This window comes from Bemisia tabaci, unplaced genomic scaffold, assembly GCF_918797505.1.
Source record: "Bemisia tabaci unplaced genomic scaffold, PGI_BMITA_v3".
Lineage (NCBI taxonomy): Eukaryota > Metazoa > Arthropoda > Insecta > Hemiptera > Aleyrodidae > Bemisia > Bemisia tabaci.
In genome coordinates this window covers 1-21,199 of record NW_027311797.1, presented here as the reverse complement: position 1 = coordinate 21,199, position 21,199 = coordinate 1, and the positions used below count along the sequence as shown (strand labels likewise).

At 37.2% G+C, this 21,199-nt stretch overlaps 1 protein-coding gene and 1 long non-coding RNA gene across 2 annotated transcripts; one reads left to right on the top strand and one right to left on the bottom strand.

Annotated features, from left to right (window-relative positions):
* Window positions 1–1,562: 1,562 nt before the first annotated feature.
* LOC140225943 (uncharacterized) lies at window positions 1,563–4,596 on the bottom strand. Its single transcript, XR_011900780.1, has 3 exons — window positions 4,134–4,596; window positions 2,912–3,118; window positions 1,563–1,972 (listed from the first exon to the last, which is right to left on the bottom strand). It is a non-coding gene; the product is annotated as an uncharacterized lncRNA (long non-coding RNA).
* Window positions 4,597–9,697: 5,101 nt separating this feature from the next.
* Window positions 9,698–20,763, top strand: LOC140225942 (centrosomal protein of 97 kDa-like; the record flags this gene model as incomplete). The annotated part of the gene is given in 11 exon segments (XM_072305980.1): window positions 9,698–9,848; window positions 10,889–11,034; window positions 11,993–12,151; window positions 12,929–13,030; window positions 13,977–14,173; window positions 15,114–15,197; window positions 16,225–16,421; window positions 16,865–17,008; window positions 18,293–18,727; window positions 19,460–19,583; window positions 20,664–20,763. Coding segments are annotated over 11 exon segments (1,695 nt in total), but the record flags the coding sequence as incomplete, so codon positions are not given.
* Between the last annotated feature and the right edge of the window lie 436 nt (window positions 20,764–21,199).

Sequence of the window (21,199 nt, the reverse complement as noted above, 5' to 3'; positions counted from 1 at the left end):
CCGGTTCCGTTTGAAGATTTCAAAATACCTTCGTTTCGTCAACTTAGTAATGGGCAATTTTCCCTACAGAACTGTTACGTTTAAGTTACCAAATTTCTGTTGAATGAGAGGAACAGTTGCACAAGCATAGTAACAACAAAAGCGCTATAAAGTTTTGAATTTCTTTCTTTCAGATGTTGGCTTGCATAAATTCTATTTTTACAAAATCATAGGTCAATAAATCAATTCAAGAGACCTGAATAAATCCTGTCTGTGAAAATTTGAATTAAAATTATACCTTGGAAACTGCTTCAGATTAGATTGCTTTTAAATCTCATAAAATGTTTTATCCTCTTTTATGCTTCAAACTTTCTGTTCTTGAATTTCTTAAATTTTCTTTTGAAAGTTAAGTATAAGGGTTCTCAGACGTTCAATTAAAGCAACATACATACTTTTAACATTTCAGTTGACAGATTCTGAAGATAAGAAGCTTGAGATGAGGTCTGCCGTGCTAAGGAAAAATGCTGTATGGACCTTCAGGCGTTGCCAAATTTCCTTTGATAAAATACAAATTTCCTGGTAAACTTATGAATATCTTCCTTCCAATTTTTCAGATAATTTTGTTCACAACTTAACCTAAAGCCCCTGAAAATTTCAAGGGAGAATATTCATATCTTTCCTCCAAAATAAACATTTTGTAGGAGGAAATCTGGTAACTCTCGAATGTTCATAGGACGTTTTTCCTTGGCACGGCAGAGATGTACTTCACATTCTAGAAGCAAAAGGGAGCATTTCCCTCACTTCCTTCTCTCACAGGGAAGATTGTGGATCAAAGCAAGAAATTTCCTATACCTATAAGTTCCAGGCTACTTGGTTTAACAATACAAGGAAACCCTCGAAGAAAAACATACCTACAATGCATATTAACGTTCCAACATATTCCAGACTTCCCCCTCCTTGCTCTGAACTTGACAGGAAAATTTTATGCATACATTTACTTTGTTGAAATTGATAAAAAAAAAAACCTTGAGAAAGTAATGACGTTTTAATTTCAAAATTAGTACTTAACTATTTTTAATCATTTACATTTTTTATTTTTAAATTCATATGATCCCTGCAAACAGAAGAAATTTCATTCCATCTAGGATTCATATTTTTCTTGCTTTTAATTTTTCTCATGAGGAAAAACGTTTGTCAAATCGTTTACAATTTTTCTAGAGAAAACCTCAAGTTAAACTAGATGATCGCAGCAAACAGGTTACTGTAAGAATGGAACTCAGAAAATATATAACTTCTTTAAGTTGCGCAAAACTGGATGGTTTTATCCTGTTTATTCTCAGAGGTCCAGTGGCGAGGCGTGAATGATCGGTTACCGATATCTCCAGATTTGAAGCTATGGTAATGAATCGCTTATTAAAGTATTCGTTGCTAACACCCTGTTTATTGATCCATTTCCATAGGTTTAAAGGGTCGATCAATGGATATATCGCAAAGCACGCCCTGCCACTGCAGAGGTCCATAGTTGTTTTCAATAAAGCTTACCAAAATCTTTAAAAGTGTGAATGAATGAAAACCAGCAAAACTTATCTAAGAAAGAAAATAAAAAATTTATTAAGATAATGAGAGAAAATTTACACACATTAAGAGAGACGCTGCCAGACCATTCTAACTATGACTTATTTATTCTAACTTCAAATACTATGATACTCTGATTTCTAACCCTTTAGGATACCTACATGTAACGTTTGAGTTTTAGCGATTAAATTTAAAGAGTAATTTCTAGAACTAAAAAAAGTAAGATAGGTAAGACTAAGGGGGAAAACGATGCTCCTTGTGGCGTCTGAAGAAAATTTGAAGCCAGTCAGTCCCTACTGAGATGTGGAAAATTTCACCGATAGCGACAAGATAGACCCAGCATTTACTCTAAGTCCAGTTCCAGTTCTGGAATATGGGAGCACAGGATTGTCTGATTCATATGACTGGGGTGGTCTCTCTGCAAAAGAACATAAGGCATTTCATCAAAATTAAAAACTAAACAGTTTAGAAAATGATTATTGTTAAGTAGCATTTGACGAGCACAAAGACATGGAAGGTAGCCAACAAGACAATCCGATTTGATTGCCACATCCGGAAGTTACAGGAGAAGAGGGGAATGAAAATCACAGAAACCTCCCAGGAGAAGGGAGGGGATTCCCAACAATAATTCACTGATTCTTCGCCTCTCATGAGAATTCTTGGTAGAAAAGGACAATAGAGAACAGAGTGCAATGGCTAAGGCCGAAAAATATCCTTCCATTGAAACGTTTCAAAAGCCTTCTATTATATTTTTTGTTCTTCTGAAAAATAAACTGACAAAAATATATAATTCAAATTGTTATGAAAATATTTACGATTGTGTTAGAAATTATACAGAATATTTTAAGGAAAACTGTTGGTTCATGTATTCCTTAAAAAATTAATAAAGCATGAGCGGAGGTATAAGCACATTGCATTTGGAGGTGCACAAACAATTTCTACCGTACAGAACTCTTCTTGAACTTATTTTGAATAGACCCGTGTACTTAGCTAAATTTCTCAAAACAGTGTGTTACGACCCTCTAGATCTGAGCTACTCACATAGTCTCTGTGATTAATGAACGTGGATTCACTAATTAGCTAATTTTTTCTTTCCTTACCTCCTTGGAGAGAGTTCACCAATTTCAGAGTTGGCATGAGGCGAATTATGAATTTTCTTTCTGAGGGAGGTAGGGGGTCGCAGTGCACTTGCATCAAGGAGGGTCAGTGAGCAAGGGAAGGCACCCACCTGGGGTAGTGGGGCACACCTACAGCTTCAAGGAGAGATCTTTTACATTCTTTGATTTCACAGAAAAAATGTTGATAAAATTTTGCAGAATACAAAAATATCGCGTAGATATTTTGCAAAATCCCTTACCTTTTCTGGAGAGCACCCTCTATCTCCAAAGGTCCAAAGGTCACTGGTGCCCACTCTGGTTGGATCAGATCACAAGAATTGGTGTTCATTGAGTTAAACGTCCGGTTCTGGCAATGTCCTTACAGAGAATCCCAGTAGAGAGTGACAGGATTCACTAAAATTAATGCTGCATCAGTATGATCCTTTGACTTGACACTTGGACACCTCCTGGAAAAGAAACATGCATTCCTGATGAAATGAATGGCAAAGGATGGTTTTTCAGAGCAGAACATTGTATAGAAAATTTCTGTAAAATAAGCCAAGTACCTAAGTAGGCACTCTTAATAATCTACTCGATCGTCCCTCCCTCAACTGCAAAGCTCATATTATCCAGAAATTGAAGGTACCTCTTACCTGTTCAAGCATTCATTTCCTTTCTAAAATTACTTACCGTTTAAGTAATTTCTATTATCGTGTCCATCCTCTCATTCAATGAACCAAATCAAAGTTCGGTCAGAGCATACTTCAATTGGACCGCGTTAAACAGAAAGGAACCAAGCCACATCAGCTATTGCCAAAGTTAACCGGGCCATTTAGTTTTTTACGAGAGGACGTTTGTGTGGATTCCTTTGAAATTTTTAAGGAATTAGCTTCATACTCTAGAGAAAATCCACTGAAATTTGCACAAAAATCCGCACAACCGTTTTCATGTAAAAATTTAAATTGCCCGATTAAATTTGGCAATAGCTGATGTGGCTTGGTTCCTTTCTGTTTAACGCAGTCCAATTACAATTGACTTAATATTCCAGAGATACTGAAAGTTAGGTAAGCAACAGGAAAAATTCACTGAACACACATATATTTTTTAAAAATGCATAAAACTTCCCCTTTGAATTTTTGGGTCAGCCACCATCCCCTTACAACATAGTCAGTGTCGCGCTATTCCTTCGCTGGTATCCTTGTCAAAAGATTTCAGCCTTTTAAGGTGTGGGGTCGGAAATCTAGCTGTCTTTGCTCATTGATTTTAATTCATGATTCAAGATAGGTCTTTGGTTCGTCTCTGAGAGTGCATAAACATACTCGGAACATACAGCGCTTTCATTTACCAACTAATGAGAATTGTTGGCGCAAATATAGTGTTCACCCCAGTCTCCGTATATTTTGCTTGTTCCTCTAAAGTATTTCCGCCTACTGGAATAATAGGGGTTGCGTTTGAAGAAGTAAATAGAGTGTAAGAACTTACCTAAGTTACAGTGCGGTGAGCAGGTCCAGTGCGCTCGATTCCGTCCCAAAATCTTGTTAAACACAAGTTCCACACGCGATTTTTCCACAATGATGGCATTAGAATAACAAGCAAGAAAAAAACGGGAAATTCTATTCCTTATACGTAAAGGCGGTAGAGTCTTTATCAGATAAACAATTTGAACATTGTATATTGTGCAGATAAACAGAAGACATAACCTAAAGTTAGGTAAACAAAACAACAACAATCATGGCGGTCACTTTTCTCACGGCCGCTTTTCCTCACCTCAAAATCTGTTACCGTACTTTCACCTCGTAAACTGAATCAATCTCGATGAAAAATACATCAAAAAATAATACAAAAAATTAGCTATAAGTTATGGATCCGATTTGGGAAATCTTCGCAGGGAATTTGAAGTAATAGACGATTTACTGGTCGCTTCAGAAAAACGACTAGTGGCGCTCTCTGCGCGGATACGAGCTGTCCCTAGATCACTTGGAATCACCTTAAGGTGATTCGTCACGATCCGAATGGCGCTAGTTTCGTGGCGCTGCCCACCACGTCGCGCTGCTAAATGACAGCCACTTTAGGAACGATTTTATAGCAAATGCAATAAAATTATTCAAAAAGAGAGACGATAGCCCCTCCCAGCATACATCATACGCAAGCAAAAAAAAATTTATACTTGAAAGTCAGAAATAAGTTTACTAGAACGTTTGGAAACAATCGTTCCATAACAGACAATGAGTACGAGAGAAACGGTTAGCGAGAGCGAGACAGAGGAACGGTAAACGGTTGGCATGGTAACCATGTTGTTTACTGAGCGCACGACGGTCTTCAAGGTCACACAACCGCTTCCCCTGCATCCCGCACCGCTGCCGTCGCGACTTGTCCTGGACTCTCGTCTTGTCAGAATTTCCCATAGAGTACAATAGAGTCGCAAAGTACTGGATCGCCGATGAAGTCACTTTTCGAGGCTGTTTTGTCCAGTTCTCCGGAGACTAGTGCAGGGCTGCCGATACTCGGACTCACATTTCGCGAATTTTTTACTCACACCGCTACTCACCAATCTAAAATTTACTCACTTGCTACTCACTGATCGCGATTTTACTCACCGTTCTCAATTTTACTCACTTTTTACTCACCATTTCCCGATTTTACTCACATTGACATTGTTTTCACTCACCGATTACTCACCGTTCCAAATTTTACTCACCGATTACTCACACAAATCGCGCCAAAAATGGAGAATTACTGAGAATTACCCATGGATTTTGCATTACTCACGATTACTCACGGATCGTCGGATTACTCACCAATTACTCATTACTCACGTTTTACTCACCGGTGCTCAAATTACTCACGATGTGAGTAATTACTCACGAATCGGCAGCCCTGCGCGGATACTCAAAGCCTTAAAAGCCACGGCCGCCAGGCCGCTGGGAGCTAGTCTTATACATAGAGTACAATAGAGTCGCAAAGTACTGGATCGCCGATGAAGTCACTTTTCGAGGCTGTTTTGTCCAGTTCTCCGGAGACTAGTGTGCGGCGACTAGCGATGACGCATACGCAGAGACTCGCGCTCAGCGCTCCCCACTCCCGACAGTCCCGACTCGGCTCCGTTCGTCGGCTAGACACACACTGAACCAGCTAAAATAAGTAGGCCGGTAATAAGTCTGAAATTGAGTCCATATATGAATATTATCTCGGAGTAACATACATTAATGGATTCATTATGGCTTTGAATATCTATTTCAAGCAAAATTTGCACAAATTAATACCGATGGAATTAAAAAAAGTCGAAAAAACACAAGCAGTCGCTGATTTCTCCATAAGCCACCGTGTAAAAAAATGCCGGTTGGTTCACACTTGGTATAAGTCAGAAATTAAATTCCTATATGAATTTTATCCAGGAGTAATATACATCAATGGATTCATTATGACTTTGACTATCTAATTATAGCAAAATTTGCACAAATTAATATCGATGAAATTAAAAAATGTCGAAAAAACACGGACAGTCGTTGCTTTTCCCGTAAGCCGCCGTGATAAGAAATGCCGGTTGGTTCACACTTGGTATAAGTCAGAAATTAAATCCCAATATGAATATTATCCAGGAGTAATATACATCAATGGATTCATTATGGCTTTGACTACCTTTAAATAGCAAAATTTGCAAAAATTAATGCTGATTGAATTATGAAATACCTAAAAAACACAAGCAGTTCTTGATTTCTCCATAAGCCGCCGTGTTACAAAATGCCGTTGGGTTCGCAAATGGTTCACTATTTTCGGAGCACACGCGGCTCGGAAACGCCTGTTCATGGATTGGCTTCATCGCCGCTCCAGTACTTTGCGACTCTATTGTACTCTATGGAATTTCCTTTTCAACTCTCTCGCGTCGCACTGAGCACTGAGCAACCGGCGCGCGCCATTCGTCCTAGCCGTTGGCCAGACAGCGTGGCGCGCCATTCAAATTGACGGCTCCGCCACCTTACGCCCGCATTTCCATTTCCACGTTTCGATAGACTTATCCCCTTGTTCTCTCACTCTTTTTTTATGATTTTTATTGACATTTTTGGGTTTGTTTCTGACTCTTGACCCGTGCAGGGATATTTTTTTTTTTTTTAAAAAAAGGTAGAATTTTATTTTGGTCCAATATTGAGTTGAAATACGATTTGTAGAGATTAGGATAGAACGTTAATATGCCTTGGGATTTTTTTAAATAACAATAAATTTACATTTGAAATATTAAAATAAAATAAAATTTAAGGGAGAAAATACACCTATGACACTTGACGACCTTACAGGTCTAGGGCCTTTTGATTACGACAATTTTCCGTTTGCAATGCTGCCCTCATCCCCATTTTATGACTGATTCTTTGCTTGGCATTAGACTGATTCGAGTTTTCTTCATTATTATACTATATCAGACATTTCACTGAAAATTATTTTTAAGTTTTCAGGATGAGCAGATTTTTTCCATTAACGATTTCACTGTCCATTATTTTTTGTAAATAAATTATGAAAAAATAATTGTTTTTTTTTCTTCTTCCCCACCAGATATCTGTTATACAAGTACTACTGTTATTGCATGTATTTAAGAAGTAGGCAACGCACGTTTGCCGTTTGCGCCCTCTCATATTTTCAAGGGCTTTGTCATCTAATAATTCCTCCTTCCTAAGATAGTAAATTTTCACATTTCGTAAAATATATTTCCCGGTTTTCTTCATGGGCGTAGCTAGGGGGGTCTTGGGGGGGGGGGGCTGCCCCCCAGAAATCTCGTGCCCCCCCCCCCCCAGAAAAACGGGATCCTCCATCCCTGCCCCACCCCCTGCTCTCTTCACCACGAGAGGTGGTCCCATGCTCCCCCCCCCCCCAGAGAAATTTCCTAGCTACGCCCCTGGACTTTTCTTTGACTACGGCACCTCTGTAAGTAAGTACATAAGTACAAGTGTTGCGTAACTCACTGATGGTCGTTGGGTCTGCGTTGCATTACGAGGGGGAGACAGGTGAAGCTAAGTCTTAGGTAAATCGCGCCTTTGTGAGCAAAGACTTCCAAAAAAAAAAAAAAAATTATTGAATTTGTTTTTCTTTCTTTCTTTCTTTCTTTTTGAAAAAAATATGATTCTCCTTCAAAAAGAAGGCATCAAGACTTGCCTTCATCCCCCTCACCTCCACGTAATGCAAGAGGACCCCTTCTGCACGTACACGATGCCAGGCTTTTTTCGAAAGAGGAGATCAGCAGGGTACCCTCCAGCATATGCTCCTTTTTCTCCCTTCCTTTCCACCCTTTCTTGGGCTAATAAACCCCACGGTCATAGGCCTACCCTTAAGTACCTCACGTAATACTTCAACGGCTATGGCAAGAAGGGACTCAGGCGAAATAAAAGCATTTAAAAGAGGAGATTCGAATGAACAATACATGAATTTATTAACAAAAAAGCAAAGAATCTGGATTGTGATTAGAAGTACACACAAGAATTTGATCGAAAAAATAAAACTCGAAATTATTACTTAGACATATCACACTGATGGAGGTGAGCGTCTGTCAACATGCGCCTGCAGCGTCTACAACAGAAAAAAACCGCTAGAATTAGAAATGACCAGCATTAAATCATATAAGCAGGTACAGTTGAGGAGGACATACCTGTGCTACATACATCAGTATTTTCTGCGGACGTGCCGTTATTAGGTCCTCGTGCCGTCATAACCCGAGAGCAATGGCGTAGACAAGCGAAAGGGGGGGGGGGTCCAGGGGGTCTGGACCCCCCTCCCTCTTTAACCTCGTTAATTGTACCTTCTTTTTAACTTTTGGAGGGCAGACAAAAAAAATTATCAGGGACGTACACAAAATAATGTAACTTTACCGTCACGCTTTTGCATGGACCCCCCCCCCCCCCCCCTCTTTATAGAATTCTAGCTACGCCACTGCCCGTCAGAAGCGTGAGTGACTTTCATTCTTCGGAATACGTAATGGAAAGGTCCCTCGCCTCGTGAGGGCTTCTACAATCACGATTCTTTGGATTTATGGTGATATTAAACCTCGCGTAGGGGATACTTTCTATATTAATTTTAACGATTACAGTCGCATTTTAGAGGAGCTGAAAATCAGGTTCACGCCTCAACTTATGCCTTACAGTTGATGCTACTAACTTCATCCCGCAAAGACACTTATTCATATCACATCTGTTTACCAGGGAGTAGTAGTACACGGAAATACATCTTTAAGTCCTGACGAGGCACGATGCAAGTGAATTTTCCTCATTTTTGGCCCTCACTGCCTTCAACCTCACTTATATTTTTTTGTAGGGGAAGGGGAGGGGGCAAAGAACCTTCCGACTTCCGACTCTCATTCACGAACTTTCGGAAAAGTATAAGAAAACGATGGAGCCGAGACAAGTTCCCTGCAAGCTACAATATCCCTTGCATAGCTTTTTTTCTACGGAGCGAGATATACTTCACAAAAATAAAATACGAAAATTCTGATTTTTTCCAAAGAGCTTGCCAAATTATATGAGGCATGCCGAAAAATTAGACATTTCAAAAAATTAGGAGGTTTGCCAAAAAATTAGGAAAATTCAAAGATTTTCTGAAAAATTTGTGGGCAACCACTAAATAGTTATGAAACTTTTTGAAATTTTACCAAAAAAACACAGAGTGCCGAAATTTTTCTGACTTTTTTCGAAAACATAGGTGCGAGAAGTTTAAGGCTAAGCGGTGCGTGGAAATATTCCAAAGTTCTCACAGAGGTTTTGAGGATCCAATAGCTTTCAGAAAACTGGGAAAATTTTGAAATTTTAAAAGGAATAGTAAAATTTCTTCGAGTTAACCACATTTTTACGGAAAACCAGGACAATTATGAGCATCCTGACACTTCGTGGAAGATTCCGAAATTTTTTTAAATCTTAAAACAATTTCCCTCCTAATTTCAGCCAGAGGGGCGGAAGGGGGGCGCTTACCACCGTACTCCCCGGCCATTTTTGTTGGGCAGCAACAGTAATTTAACAACACAACGAGTGTCGTTTGTCGTGGATGATTGCTGGCTGATCATCGATGAATGGTGAACACCACAGCGGCAAAAGATTGTTTACGCTCTTGACATGCGTGAGTGAACTGAGTGATAAGCATCCATTTCCCTAGTAATTTTTGAATAATATAGTACTTATTATCTTTATTTCCCTCAACAGTTTTCTGTATTCAATACAATGAGTGGTGAGTCATTGCTCTTTCTTTTCACCATTAGTTTGTGCCTTCTGATTTATCTTTTTAAACATTACAGTATCTAGGTAGATGCTCGTAACTTAGGGTTGAATTACTTATCCTCTCGCCTTACGAGTATATGTATCTGGGATATGTTATTTGCTTTATCATTAAATCATCAACACAGCCTTGTACCCGTGTTAACTTTGGCATTGCAATTAAAGATCCACGGTTTCAGAGGTTAATTTTGTTTTAATTTATGACATGATGTGCTCTGAAAGATGCTGAACGATGATAGTGATGCTATCAAATTGTTGGAAACTCATTACACCCTCCTATTAAATAATACATTTTTGTATACAAAGCTGATAATTGTGCCTGAAAATTGCTCAGCATGAGCTGACGTAAAATGGTTAACAAGAAGTCAATTATGAGATACTATCCAGGGACTGATCCTTCCAGATGATATTTCTCTTGAACCGAGGACTCACTAGAACGCAAAGGGATTTTTTAATTGTAATTCCCTATTCCCAAATGTCAGAAACTATTTTTAAAGCAAGAGAATAGCAAAGAGTAGCTATGGAGGATGATAATATGATCCTATCATGCAACACTAATTTGTGGAAAACGATATCATGTCTTCATCAGAACACGAAGGAGTGAAGTATGATGAGACAAACGCAGGATCTGGTAAAAGCTTTCCTCAACATGCAGAATGTTCCCTTATTCTCTTAATACTCAGTCAAAATAAATATGTCATTCATCAGAATAGCCACTTACTACAATACCACTCCACTAGACAAAGCATATCCAGGCAATATCGAGGGGTTTAAAGTTATAATTAAATAATGGCAGAATGGAATTATAGAATCATGCCTGAGAAATTGGAAAAAAACCTCAACTAAATCAAAGGAAACCATTGACCATCGATGTTCAGCCTGCTATTGTGCTCTCAATTCTTCAAGAAATGAATCAATGTAGGTAGTTACAGGGAATAGAACACTTTTCTATATTATTCAATTAAGCAACACATGAATATATTTTCTTTTCAGATCCATCCGTATTGAATCTGTCTTGCAAAAGTCTGAAAAAAATTCCACCACCCGAGTCAAGAAAAGCCCAAGTCTTTGTTTTAGACCTCCACAAAAATGAGTTGCCCAGATTAGACAACCTGGAGTATTATGTTGACGTAAGAGAGGTAAGTTTCAATTATCTCGTGAATTAATTTCCGGACATATTAGAATAGTGAGCCCGACGGTCTGTTTGGAAAAAAATACAAAAATTCCCTCAGAAGTTCAATTTCCATTCTCTCTTATTCAGAATTCTCTATCGGTCATTTTGGCATTCCTCGGTTCTAATTCTGTCAAAAGGTACCGAGGTTAAATTTTTTCCCTTCTGTGTGAAGGGATCGCAACAACAAATCTGAAGTTAAATGAAAGATTAGACATATTACAAGCAAGGGTAGGTTAGATTGGAGTATAAGACCACACTTCTCCATTTCCATTATTCCTTGGCTGCCGTATCACATTCAAATTTTAGCAACGTGGTAAAATATTAACTGGAGACCTCACCTACAGGGTGGCTTACTTTCCAGAATTTTAGAATTATTTGCAAAATCTTTATGAATTTTCTTCTCCTAATTTTGGAAGTACGGTTTTTTCCTAATGAATAGGGCAAAATGCTGCAAATGATACCTAAACATATGTGTGTATGGTCGTTAGAGCAAAAGGCTGCATATTTCCATTCGCTATGATTTTGTAAAAATTATTAATATTTTCTCTATTGAAAAACTTATAAGAGACATTCTTTTATCAAATGTAAAAAAAAAAAATTCTGATCACTTCATTTAAATACAATACATGAGTTTACAGCTCTGCCCCATCTACTTAGTCATTATTTTTACAGTAACTTGATATATTGTAAACATAAAGAACCTTGAAACAGTACTTAGTGGAATACATTACTCACTTGTATACTTGATCAGTGTCGAGCAAGAGAAGTTTTGTAGCTCAGCATACTTGCTATAAAAGAGATAGATGCAATAGAGAAAAATGTATTTCTCCAATCTTTTGATTTTCCCTATAGGTACTCCGCATTTAACTCCTCGCATTCTATTTACACTGTTATTACATACCTTTGTTTTTATTTCATTCCAGCTAAATGCATCTCACAATGAGGTTTTAAGAATGTCACCTGTACTGAAACTCAAGAATTTAGTGAAATTAGATCTGTCCCATAACAATATTTTAAACATTGAGGGCTTAAAAGATCTTATCAGGTTGCAGTATCTCAACTTATCTTCCAACCATATAAAGGTAAGTTTTTCTTCATAATTTAACTCATGAACTACTTACCAGAAAGCCGAGCATTTACAACAGACTATTTTGTAATATTATATAGCCATTATAAGCCATCCAAATTGAGCAAATTGTTTCAAAATACAAGTATGATTATATTCGATGCTTTTTTTGTTCAGGTGGATAGGTGTTCGTAAATATGCTCACTACTTAATGTTGTATAACTCTAGGTACATCATGAATTAATCATCATAAATAATTATCATCAATACTATCATTAATAATATAATTTTCTTGATAGCTGAACAATTTGTATCCTGCATTTAGTAAGTTTTGCTGTGTCTTCACTGAGTGGAGCTGGACAGTGAAAATCGGATGGAAAATTCTGGAGTTTTTGCCTCTTGTTGCCATAAGCTCCTCAGAAAAATAATTTTTTCCCAAATTCCCATTAAGAGTACGTTCGAAAGCTAAAGAAGTATAATGCAATTCCTCACAAATCAGGTTTCAATATCTGTAACAGTATCGTCAAAATAGGCAACTCTCAGTTTTTTTTTAGGAGAGTTGTTTTAGTATCAGCATCTAGCTTTCAGGGATTTGATCTGAGTCCTTAGTCTACCCAAATAATTTTCCTTGTTGTTTTACCCAGTAATTTATTTGGTTTCCATAATAGCCGAAGGTTTGTAGACTGCATCAAATACATGTTGCGTGATATGTGAATGACTGTTATTGCCTACGGGTGAAATTAATTTAATGAAGTTAATAACAATTTTTCTCTTGTGGTTTTCTAATTCTCAGGCTATAGAACACTTGCACAATAATCGCCAGCTAGAATACTTGAACCTGTCTGAAAATAATATAGCTCATATTTCAAATATTTCTCATCTGACAAAACTGAAGGTATGTCCGTTCCTTTTGTTCCTGTTTACGCTGTAGATAATTCTTAAAGTATGATAAAGTAGACTTCAGTGTGAGAGGGCACATTACTGTTGGATTACATAAGGCTTTATTCTGTCATCTTTTTTTTTTTGTAAGTGGAAAAGTTGCATTGGAATTGTAAATTGCTGAACATTGATTTACTCCTCATTTTTCATGAATGTACCAAATTCATATTTTGGATTCTTTAATTTTTAAAAAAATCATGATGTGTCTCAATATCTTTGTTTAACTTCAAATTGAAGCTGTTATATGATATAAATTAGACGTGGAAGTTTATTTTATATTTCAAAATCTCCTCTAAAATTTTATTTTATATTTCAAAATCTCTTCTGAAATTTTATTTCAGTTTTCTAATAAGAAAATTGATAATCTTCTAGTTTTTATTTCACGGGCATCAGAGCTACAGCTCAAGGGTAACAGAAATTTTATGACAAAGTCTGTTACCCTGTAATGTATTTTTACCCTGTAGGAGGAGAGAAATCAAAGTTGGCTGAGTTAAAAAAACTCTTAACCTACATCTGTTGTAATTTAAGCGAACAAACCTCACTTTTTAAGGATATTTTACCTAAAATGGGATTTGCTAAATGTAAAAAATTTAAACTCTCCTCACCTATTTCTTTATCAGTGTGTCATCTCGGAGAGTCCGCTACCCTCCCTCTTTAGTGGTGATAGTGTTTTAGTCGCACAGCTACCAGTATATTATTTGTCACCTGTAAAGATGGGAGAGTGGTAGACCTCCCAAAATGATGCATGGATGAATAAATAAATAAGGGAAGATTGAGGGTTTTTTTTAAGTTGAGCAATTACCATTTTAATTAATTGGGTACTTTCCTCGTCTTTCACCTTGTTTATCAATCATATTTTCATTATCTTATCAATCATAATCATATTCATCATTGAATTTCAGGAGCTGCATTTAGAAAAGAATCGTATTACGAATCTCCGCCATTGTGAACTCTACTTGCCGTCCAGCATTACAGCTCTCACCCTTGCACACAACGATATTCTAGACTTGAATGAAGTCTCTCATTTAGCACAGTTAGACCATCTCTCTGCATTCTCTATAGCAGAAAACCCTTGTGTCATGAAGTCACACAACCAAGTGTATCCTTTAATCACTTATCAAAGAACGTTTTCTACCTTCAGATAAAGAATTTTCTTTGCTAATTACAACAATTCTTCTTTTTCTCATTGCAACCTAAGCACCTGAAGATGAAGTTTGACTAAAATTAAACCATGAAAAAACTTGACTAAAACAAAAAATCTGTGGGCTGATTATTGAAATTGATAGACATAGCAATAGACAATGACATAGGGAGTTTGGAGCAATCCTACTGGTTGAAGTGAGTGCTTGCTATAGACTGAAGGGGGAAATGATAGACTGACTAAAAGTCTCTCCTCCGTTGCCGTTAGTTAGTCTAGTACTTACCACCTTTGTTCGTTGCAACCACCTGTTTCCACCGCTTCTTACATGCAGCCATTAATTGGATTTAGTTAATTTGTAAGGTTAGGAAGGTAAGGTAAAAGGTTTGGAGGTTTTAAGTGTGAGGCCTTGTCCACACGAGCGCAGTTCGCGGAACTTATTCCTCGAACTTGCTCAGTTCCGGAACTTATTCCTCGAACTTGCTCAGTTCCCGGAACTTATTCCTTGAAACGAGGCATGCTGTCCACATGGGTTCGTTCGAACTGGAACCGGAACTTCAATAAAACTATACAATTATTGCAAAATAACAGATTATAATACGGCCGCCAAAGTAACAAAAATAAATGTCAAGACGCATATAAAGGACGTAAAAAACAAAAACAAACAAATTCACATCAAAAGAAACATATGTAGAAGCTCGGAGTACGGGGGAAGTTCCTGGTTTTGGAGGAATAAGTTTTTAGCTGAGCTAAAAACTATTGTTCCAGGAACAAGTTCCTCGAAATAAGTTCCGCGAACCGCCTTCGTGTGGACAAGGCCTCAAGGTTTTAAGAGGTTTAAGTAATTTCTTCTGATAAGTGAAGAAAACTTAATATTTTTTCCTTAACTAAAACTTTTCAGTGATTTTGATTACCGTTCATTTGTCATTAATTGGTGCCTTTCTCTCACAGGGATTGATGGAACACCTGTGAATGATCTTGAAAGGTAATCCATCTGTTTTTCTTTTTTCATTTCAAAGTTTTTCCTCTTCATTTTCATAGTTTTCATAACTCTTTTTGCCTGGGGGTTCTCATTCAACAAAGATGCTTTACAAATTATGCTTGAGTATCGACCTGTGGAAGACAAGAAGTTTAGTGGTTAAATATTACATGCATTTAACTCTTTTGGGACATTCCAAACATTCTCAAATCCTTAGCTCATTTTTTTCTGCCACAGGTTGTTGGTGACTCATTTTGTGCTCGGGTATCGACTGCCAGTTGACAGATCTGTTTTGCTGGTTCCACTCGAGTGTTAAAATGTGTGCACAGGAAAAGTAACTTTGAGATTGAAACATAATTCTAGGATCAGTGGCATCATTTGGGAGGGGGAGAGGGGAACTGCCCCTGCTTCTTGTGTTTCAGAAGGCCTATATCAAAAAACAAGCAAAATTTATCAAATTTGCTGGAAACTAGATTTTTTTAAAACTTTCATTCGTAGGTTTTAAATCATAGTGTAAGAGAAGCTAAATTTTTTTGAAGTATTAGAGGTTAAATTTAGTATCATGTTATTTTGACGAGCAAAAAAAAGAAGAAAAATAAAGTCATTTGCCGCCGCTGTCCTTCCCCCCTCTTTCAAGGTTTTGGTGAAATGACGCCATGTCTAGGATAAAGAGGTCTGTTTAAAGCAATAATTAGTAACATCAGCAACAGTTCAGCTGGGGTGCCAAAAGCTCAAAATGTTTTTTCCTCTCAAGAATAATGTTGAATCTTCCCAATTTTCCAGTTTATTGAAAGAGAGAAAAAAGAATATTACTTGTAAAAATTTCCTCATGTCTACGATTTGTCTCTTATATGCCACAATCCTCGGATCCTGAGATTATAAATTTTTTGCACCCCTTTTCCCCAGTTGACGTACTCCACAGGTATATAATAAAAGATCTTAGATGTATTCTGTGTATACTAATATATTCCACAGTGATTGAATCGTATCTTTCTATTTCATTTAGTTTTTGAATATTAACTTATTTTATCAGGCTCAAAGCAGAGTGGCTTTATTCGCAAGGTCGAGGCCGCCAGTATCACATTGGCGAGCATACAGCACTTGTTCAATACCTTTGTGAAACGTGTCCATCAGCAAGTCAGAAGCTTGTCACGGAGCAGGATCGCAAACTTCGCTTAATCTTACTCAAAGCTCAACAACATCAGCAGCAGCTAAAGCAAGAACAACCTGGTGAGTTTTAACCGTAGGCTAACCGAAAATGTAAAAGCAATCTAGTGTAAAAAAAAACCTTCATTGGTGATACAGTCATTATATTGATGGCTAAAGTGCGAAATGATGTATCTCCATTGCTGTATCTCAAAATTTCCGCTCCTATTTTATTTGTTCGAAGAAAAACATGCCAACTTCCCACCTTGAAAGTTATGCAGAATATTCTGCTTATAGAGCAGAAAAAGCAAGGGAGTTTACAAGAAAGTATGTTGACTAGCTTTTCAAAAGAAAAATGAAGTATGGCGGGGAGTCTGTAATGTCGTAAACGGAGAAAGTTAATTAGTATCCAAGTATGTTAAAGTAGACGCATTTATGTGCCAGTCAACTAAGCCTCAGGTACCTAGAAAAATAAATCACAGTAGTCCTGCAAAATCTTTATTGCTCTTTTGTTTTATTTTTTTCAGCCCCTCGCAACAAGAAGGTGAACAAAAGTCGGCCCCCCTCAACTGATTTTCTAATGACAAGGAGTTTGGATCCCTCGTTGTTAACTAGCTCGACAATGCAAGTCTCTGGATCTGAGGATATACTAGCGTGTTTTAAGGAGGCAGGTGTGTTTTGTCAGAAACTGAGATCTTACTGTTTCCCTCCAAGACCTCTCATAAACTATTATTTGGGATCATTATTTCGGAAAAATTTTGCTACCTGAAAGAGACCATGCACATGTTAATCTATTTTGTTACTCTTGCAAGGATTTTCGAACAAAACTATTATAATAATGAAATCAGAATTTTTGCAACCATTTAAAGTATAGAAAATGTAAAGCCGCAGAGCCACTTACATCTTGTTCTGTTGAAAGTTTTCTTGTATGTGACTACAGAGTCACATACAAGAAAACTTTCAACAATAAGAGAAGGAAACCAAGGAACTTTCAACAACAAGAGAAGGAAACCAAGGAACTCAAACAAGAGAAGGAATCCTAATGCTAATAATCATTACTATTGTGTAAAATGAATGACATAGGAACTTTTCGTCTCAAACTATGCTAAAGAATGCATACCAGTCTGTTATTATAACAGTTTGAAGTTAGCGGTCCAAAAATTGTAGTTCTGAATGTAGTCAACATTCAGCTTTTATCTTTAATATTTGGAGTTCAGAAGTATCAAATTGAATTATAACTTTGTGCCCTCTATTGGCATTAAAATAAATATATCCATCTCGATTTACTATTTAGAATCCTAGAGAGCATTTTTTGTAGGAAAATGAAAATTCCAAAGGCAGTTTCTCAATCCAATTTTCTAAGGATCCCGCCGTTAAAAAAATTTGCCTTTAAGGACAAAGGGCTTTTTCTTGTGAGCGATCCCATGTATTCCGTTGTCTGCCTCAAGAAATCAAGAGCTTTATCTAAGATTTTGTATTTCACATTTTGGATGCAATTTCTATCACAAGAGCTAGTGAGCATTTCAACAGTGCATTTGCAGGAATGCGGATCTCGATTTGCGATGTTGAAAAATTCGTTTCATACTTTACTTTTTGAATGAAGAAACAAACAATTTCATCTCTTGAAAACGTCCCTAATTTTATTCTCGGTGTAACGAATATTCAATGAAATTCAACGAAATTTCAAGTAATTATGTCACTGTGTTTTTCTTGGATAATATAAAATTGGAGCGGAGTTTTTTAAAAATTGCCACCGAGATGCATATTTCTACAGTTCCATTGCTGAGTTAGTCTTAGCATTTAAGTCTTGGGTACTCATGTTGACATAGTCGTTATTTTCTTCAGAGGAGTGATTTACTCATTGGTGAAATATGACTTCTAAAGAAGTCTTCCTCCTGCTTTATATGCCCTTCATGTTTTCAGAACTGCTTTTTTATTTGTTTTTATTCATGCAGAGAACAATCTGTCCAGAAGCATCAACTGTCCAAATACAAGTATGAGTCCGCTGCCGTGTCCCGGTGCACCTACACCAAAAACAGCAGGACCCTTACCAGCTGCAACAACATTATTGCCCGTTCCAGAGTCCCTCAACAGTCCTCTTGTTGCAACGCCTCCAGTGCTTCCGCCGAGTCTACTAAGAGTAAAAAAATTGAGTGAACATAGCAACTCTAATGGTTCAAAAATTGAGCAAGAGAGTGTGGCAGACGAAGCGTCTGAAAAGTGTGATGTTTCAACCACCAGTGACGTAAGCTCTGAGAAGCTCACATCCAGGAGAAGTTCTTGGAGTAAAAGCAACTCTCTAGCAGAGGCAAGTTCAGGAATGAACCACAACAAGCTGTCGCTGATACGTAGTAAGGCGCTGGAAAAGAAGGATAAGAAGCATAACCAAGGTACCAGACTGTTATTAAATTAATATAAATGCGCGAAGAAATCATCATCATAGAGAATAGAACAAAATTAGTGATTCATTATAATCAAAGACTCCCAAATTTCAAAACATTAAAACTGAAATAAATACATCACTTTATAAAGAAAATAATTCGATACTGCTGATTGTTTCAGCCAAAGAGCATTAACAGATTAAAAGAATCGATGTCTCCGAGGCAAGATGGAATCTTGCATCGCAATTTTGAGACAAATCTACCGAAAGTTTTGAATTGGGAGGTCAGCTTTTTGTAAAGGGTGACCCAGACATCTATTGGTCAAAACGTAAAGTAAAAATCTTAGTCGATTCTTGGAGATTTTTAAATTCTGCTCTCTGTCCAAACAGGAATTCCATACTATTTTACTCCATTTTTTCACATCCTATAATTTTCCCGGTGGAGATTAAGTTATGCCCTATTTCTGGTGGGCTGGTAAGTTTGACAAAACCTGGAATTGAAAAGTGTCGAGTATAGATAGTACAAAAGAATTTCAACTTCTGCATATTTCTAGAAACTAATGCAAAATTCATTTATTTCATAACGGACCAAAAGTAATCATTCCTCACTGGTCAGTCAAACATTCATTTCTGCCATTATTTCTTGACAGCCCTTACAAGTAGAATAGCTTTTGGTTAAAATTGTTTTGAACTTGGTACATTCTGTCATCAATTCATAAATAATTTTCATGTCTGCTATTAGATGCTGATTCTGCTGCTACATGTATTCAGAAAATGTGGCGGGGTTATCAAACCAGAATGCTCGACAAGAGAGTGGCAAATGTTTATCAGCAGATTCAGAACATGAGAATGCATCAGTACATCAAGTGAGTTGTAACATTCACTTTTGTTAAAATGATTTTTGTGTTTATGTAGAACATTTTTGTTCACAAACACTTTTCTTTTGAAACCTTTGAATTGTATTTGAGGAAATTCTACCTTTAAATTTTTTTTATCATAAGAATCAAATCACTCAACAATAAGTTTATCACAGAATTATTTAATTAATCCTTTTGTGATGACAAATCTTGAATGCGTATCATTTCGAGTGATTGACTTCCTACATCAACAAGTTTTATGATGCCATAATGAAAAGCATAATGCTCTATGATAGTGAAAATCGGTCTTCAAGACCATTTGAATGATCAGAAGATTTTTGAGGGCAACACTGAAGCGCCACATACACTGCTTGTTAGATGCGCGTCCAGACGCGGAAAGTAGGATCAGATCCTACTTTGAGCAAGTTACGGGCGGCAAGTTGCAACCTAATCGGCTATGAAGATTGCAAAACATGGCCACAGGCCTATTCGCCGCTCAAGATGCTCAAGTTGCTCTAGCTTGCAGGTGTATCTGGCACTTATATCAGCAAGCTGAATACTGTTATCACTCCCAGCAATCAACACCTCTCGTACATAACACTTTATAAAGATCATTTACCGTAACAGAGGGGCCATTCGTTTGGCTGCTTTCAGAATTAGATGTTGCAAGGAACACCAAGTGCATCCTCTGTAATTACAACCTCCATAACTACAAGAATTGAGGCATCGTTTTATTACTATTTACTCTTGATATTTGCCTTACACTCATAGATATCCTGAGAAGGCTGAACTTCAAAAAAAATATTGAATGAAAATGTTTGGTGTGCTGAATGTGATTAACACAATTACAGCAGGCAAGTTAATGTTATGTCAACAATAATAATGTATTGATCCAAAAGCCTAATCCTATATTGTGTCTCAATTCAGTTTACTTTTCTATATATTTTTTTTTTTACTAATCTCTTTAAAAATCTAATAGTGTATTGCTGACTTTAGCCAATAGCCTCTCAGAGATACGGCCTACCGAAAGTGCTCGCTCTTCTAAGGTAAAAACAAAAATTACTGTAATGCTTGCTTTCTGTATTCCAGAAAACTGTCGGATGATATGGAAGCCACTAGGGCAGCTTTGAACAATGAGCATCGTTTACAAGTGCTACAAATGCAGGCAATGAATGCTCTTTGGAAAAAGGTATCTACGTTTTCTTGCTTTTTTTATTAAACTTTTATTTGGAGGTCACTGGCTAGTTATCGTTAAATCCATAGGCTGATTCAGACACTTTGAACAGGAGGGGGGAGGGACAGCGTAAGGGAGGCTCTCTTCAAAAAATTGTCAAAATTTTAAAGCATCTAATATGCAGTTTGAGTCAATTTGGCCATGATTAATTACTAAATCTAAGCATTCTTTTTCCTTTTCTTCGCTCCTACCTTCCGACTTTGTTCGCTTTTTCTATCTCACTTTTTTGGGCAAAGGGGGGGGGGGATGTGCACCCCCTACGAGTGTGTGATTGTGAGTGCGATTTTTTTTGTTCAAATTTTCATGCCATCTTAGTATGTAATTAAACCAGTGAGAACGAAAATATGCCAACTCCAAAAAATGAAAATTTTCAAGAGGCACAAAAAACTGT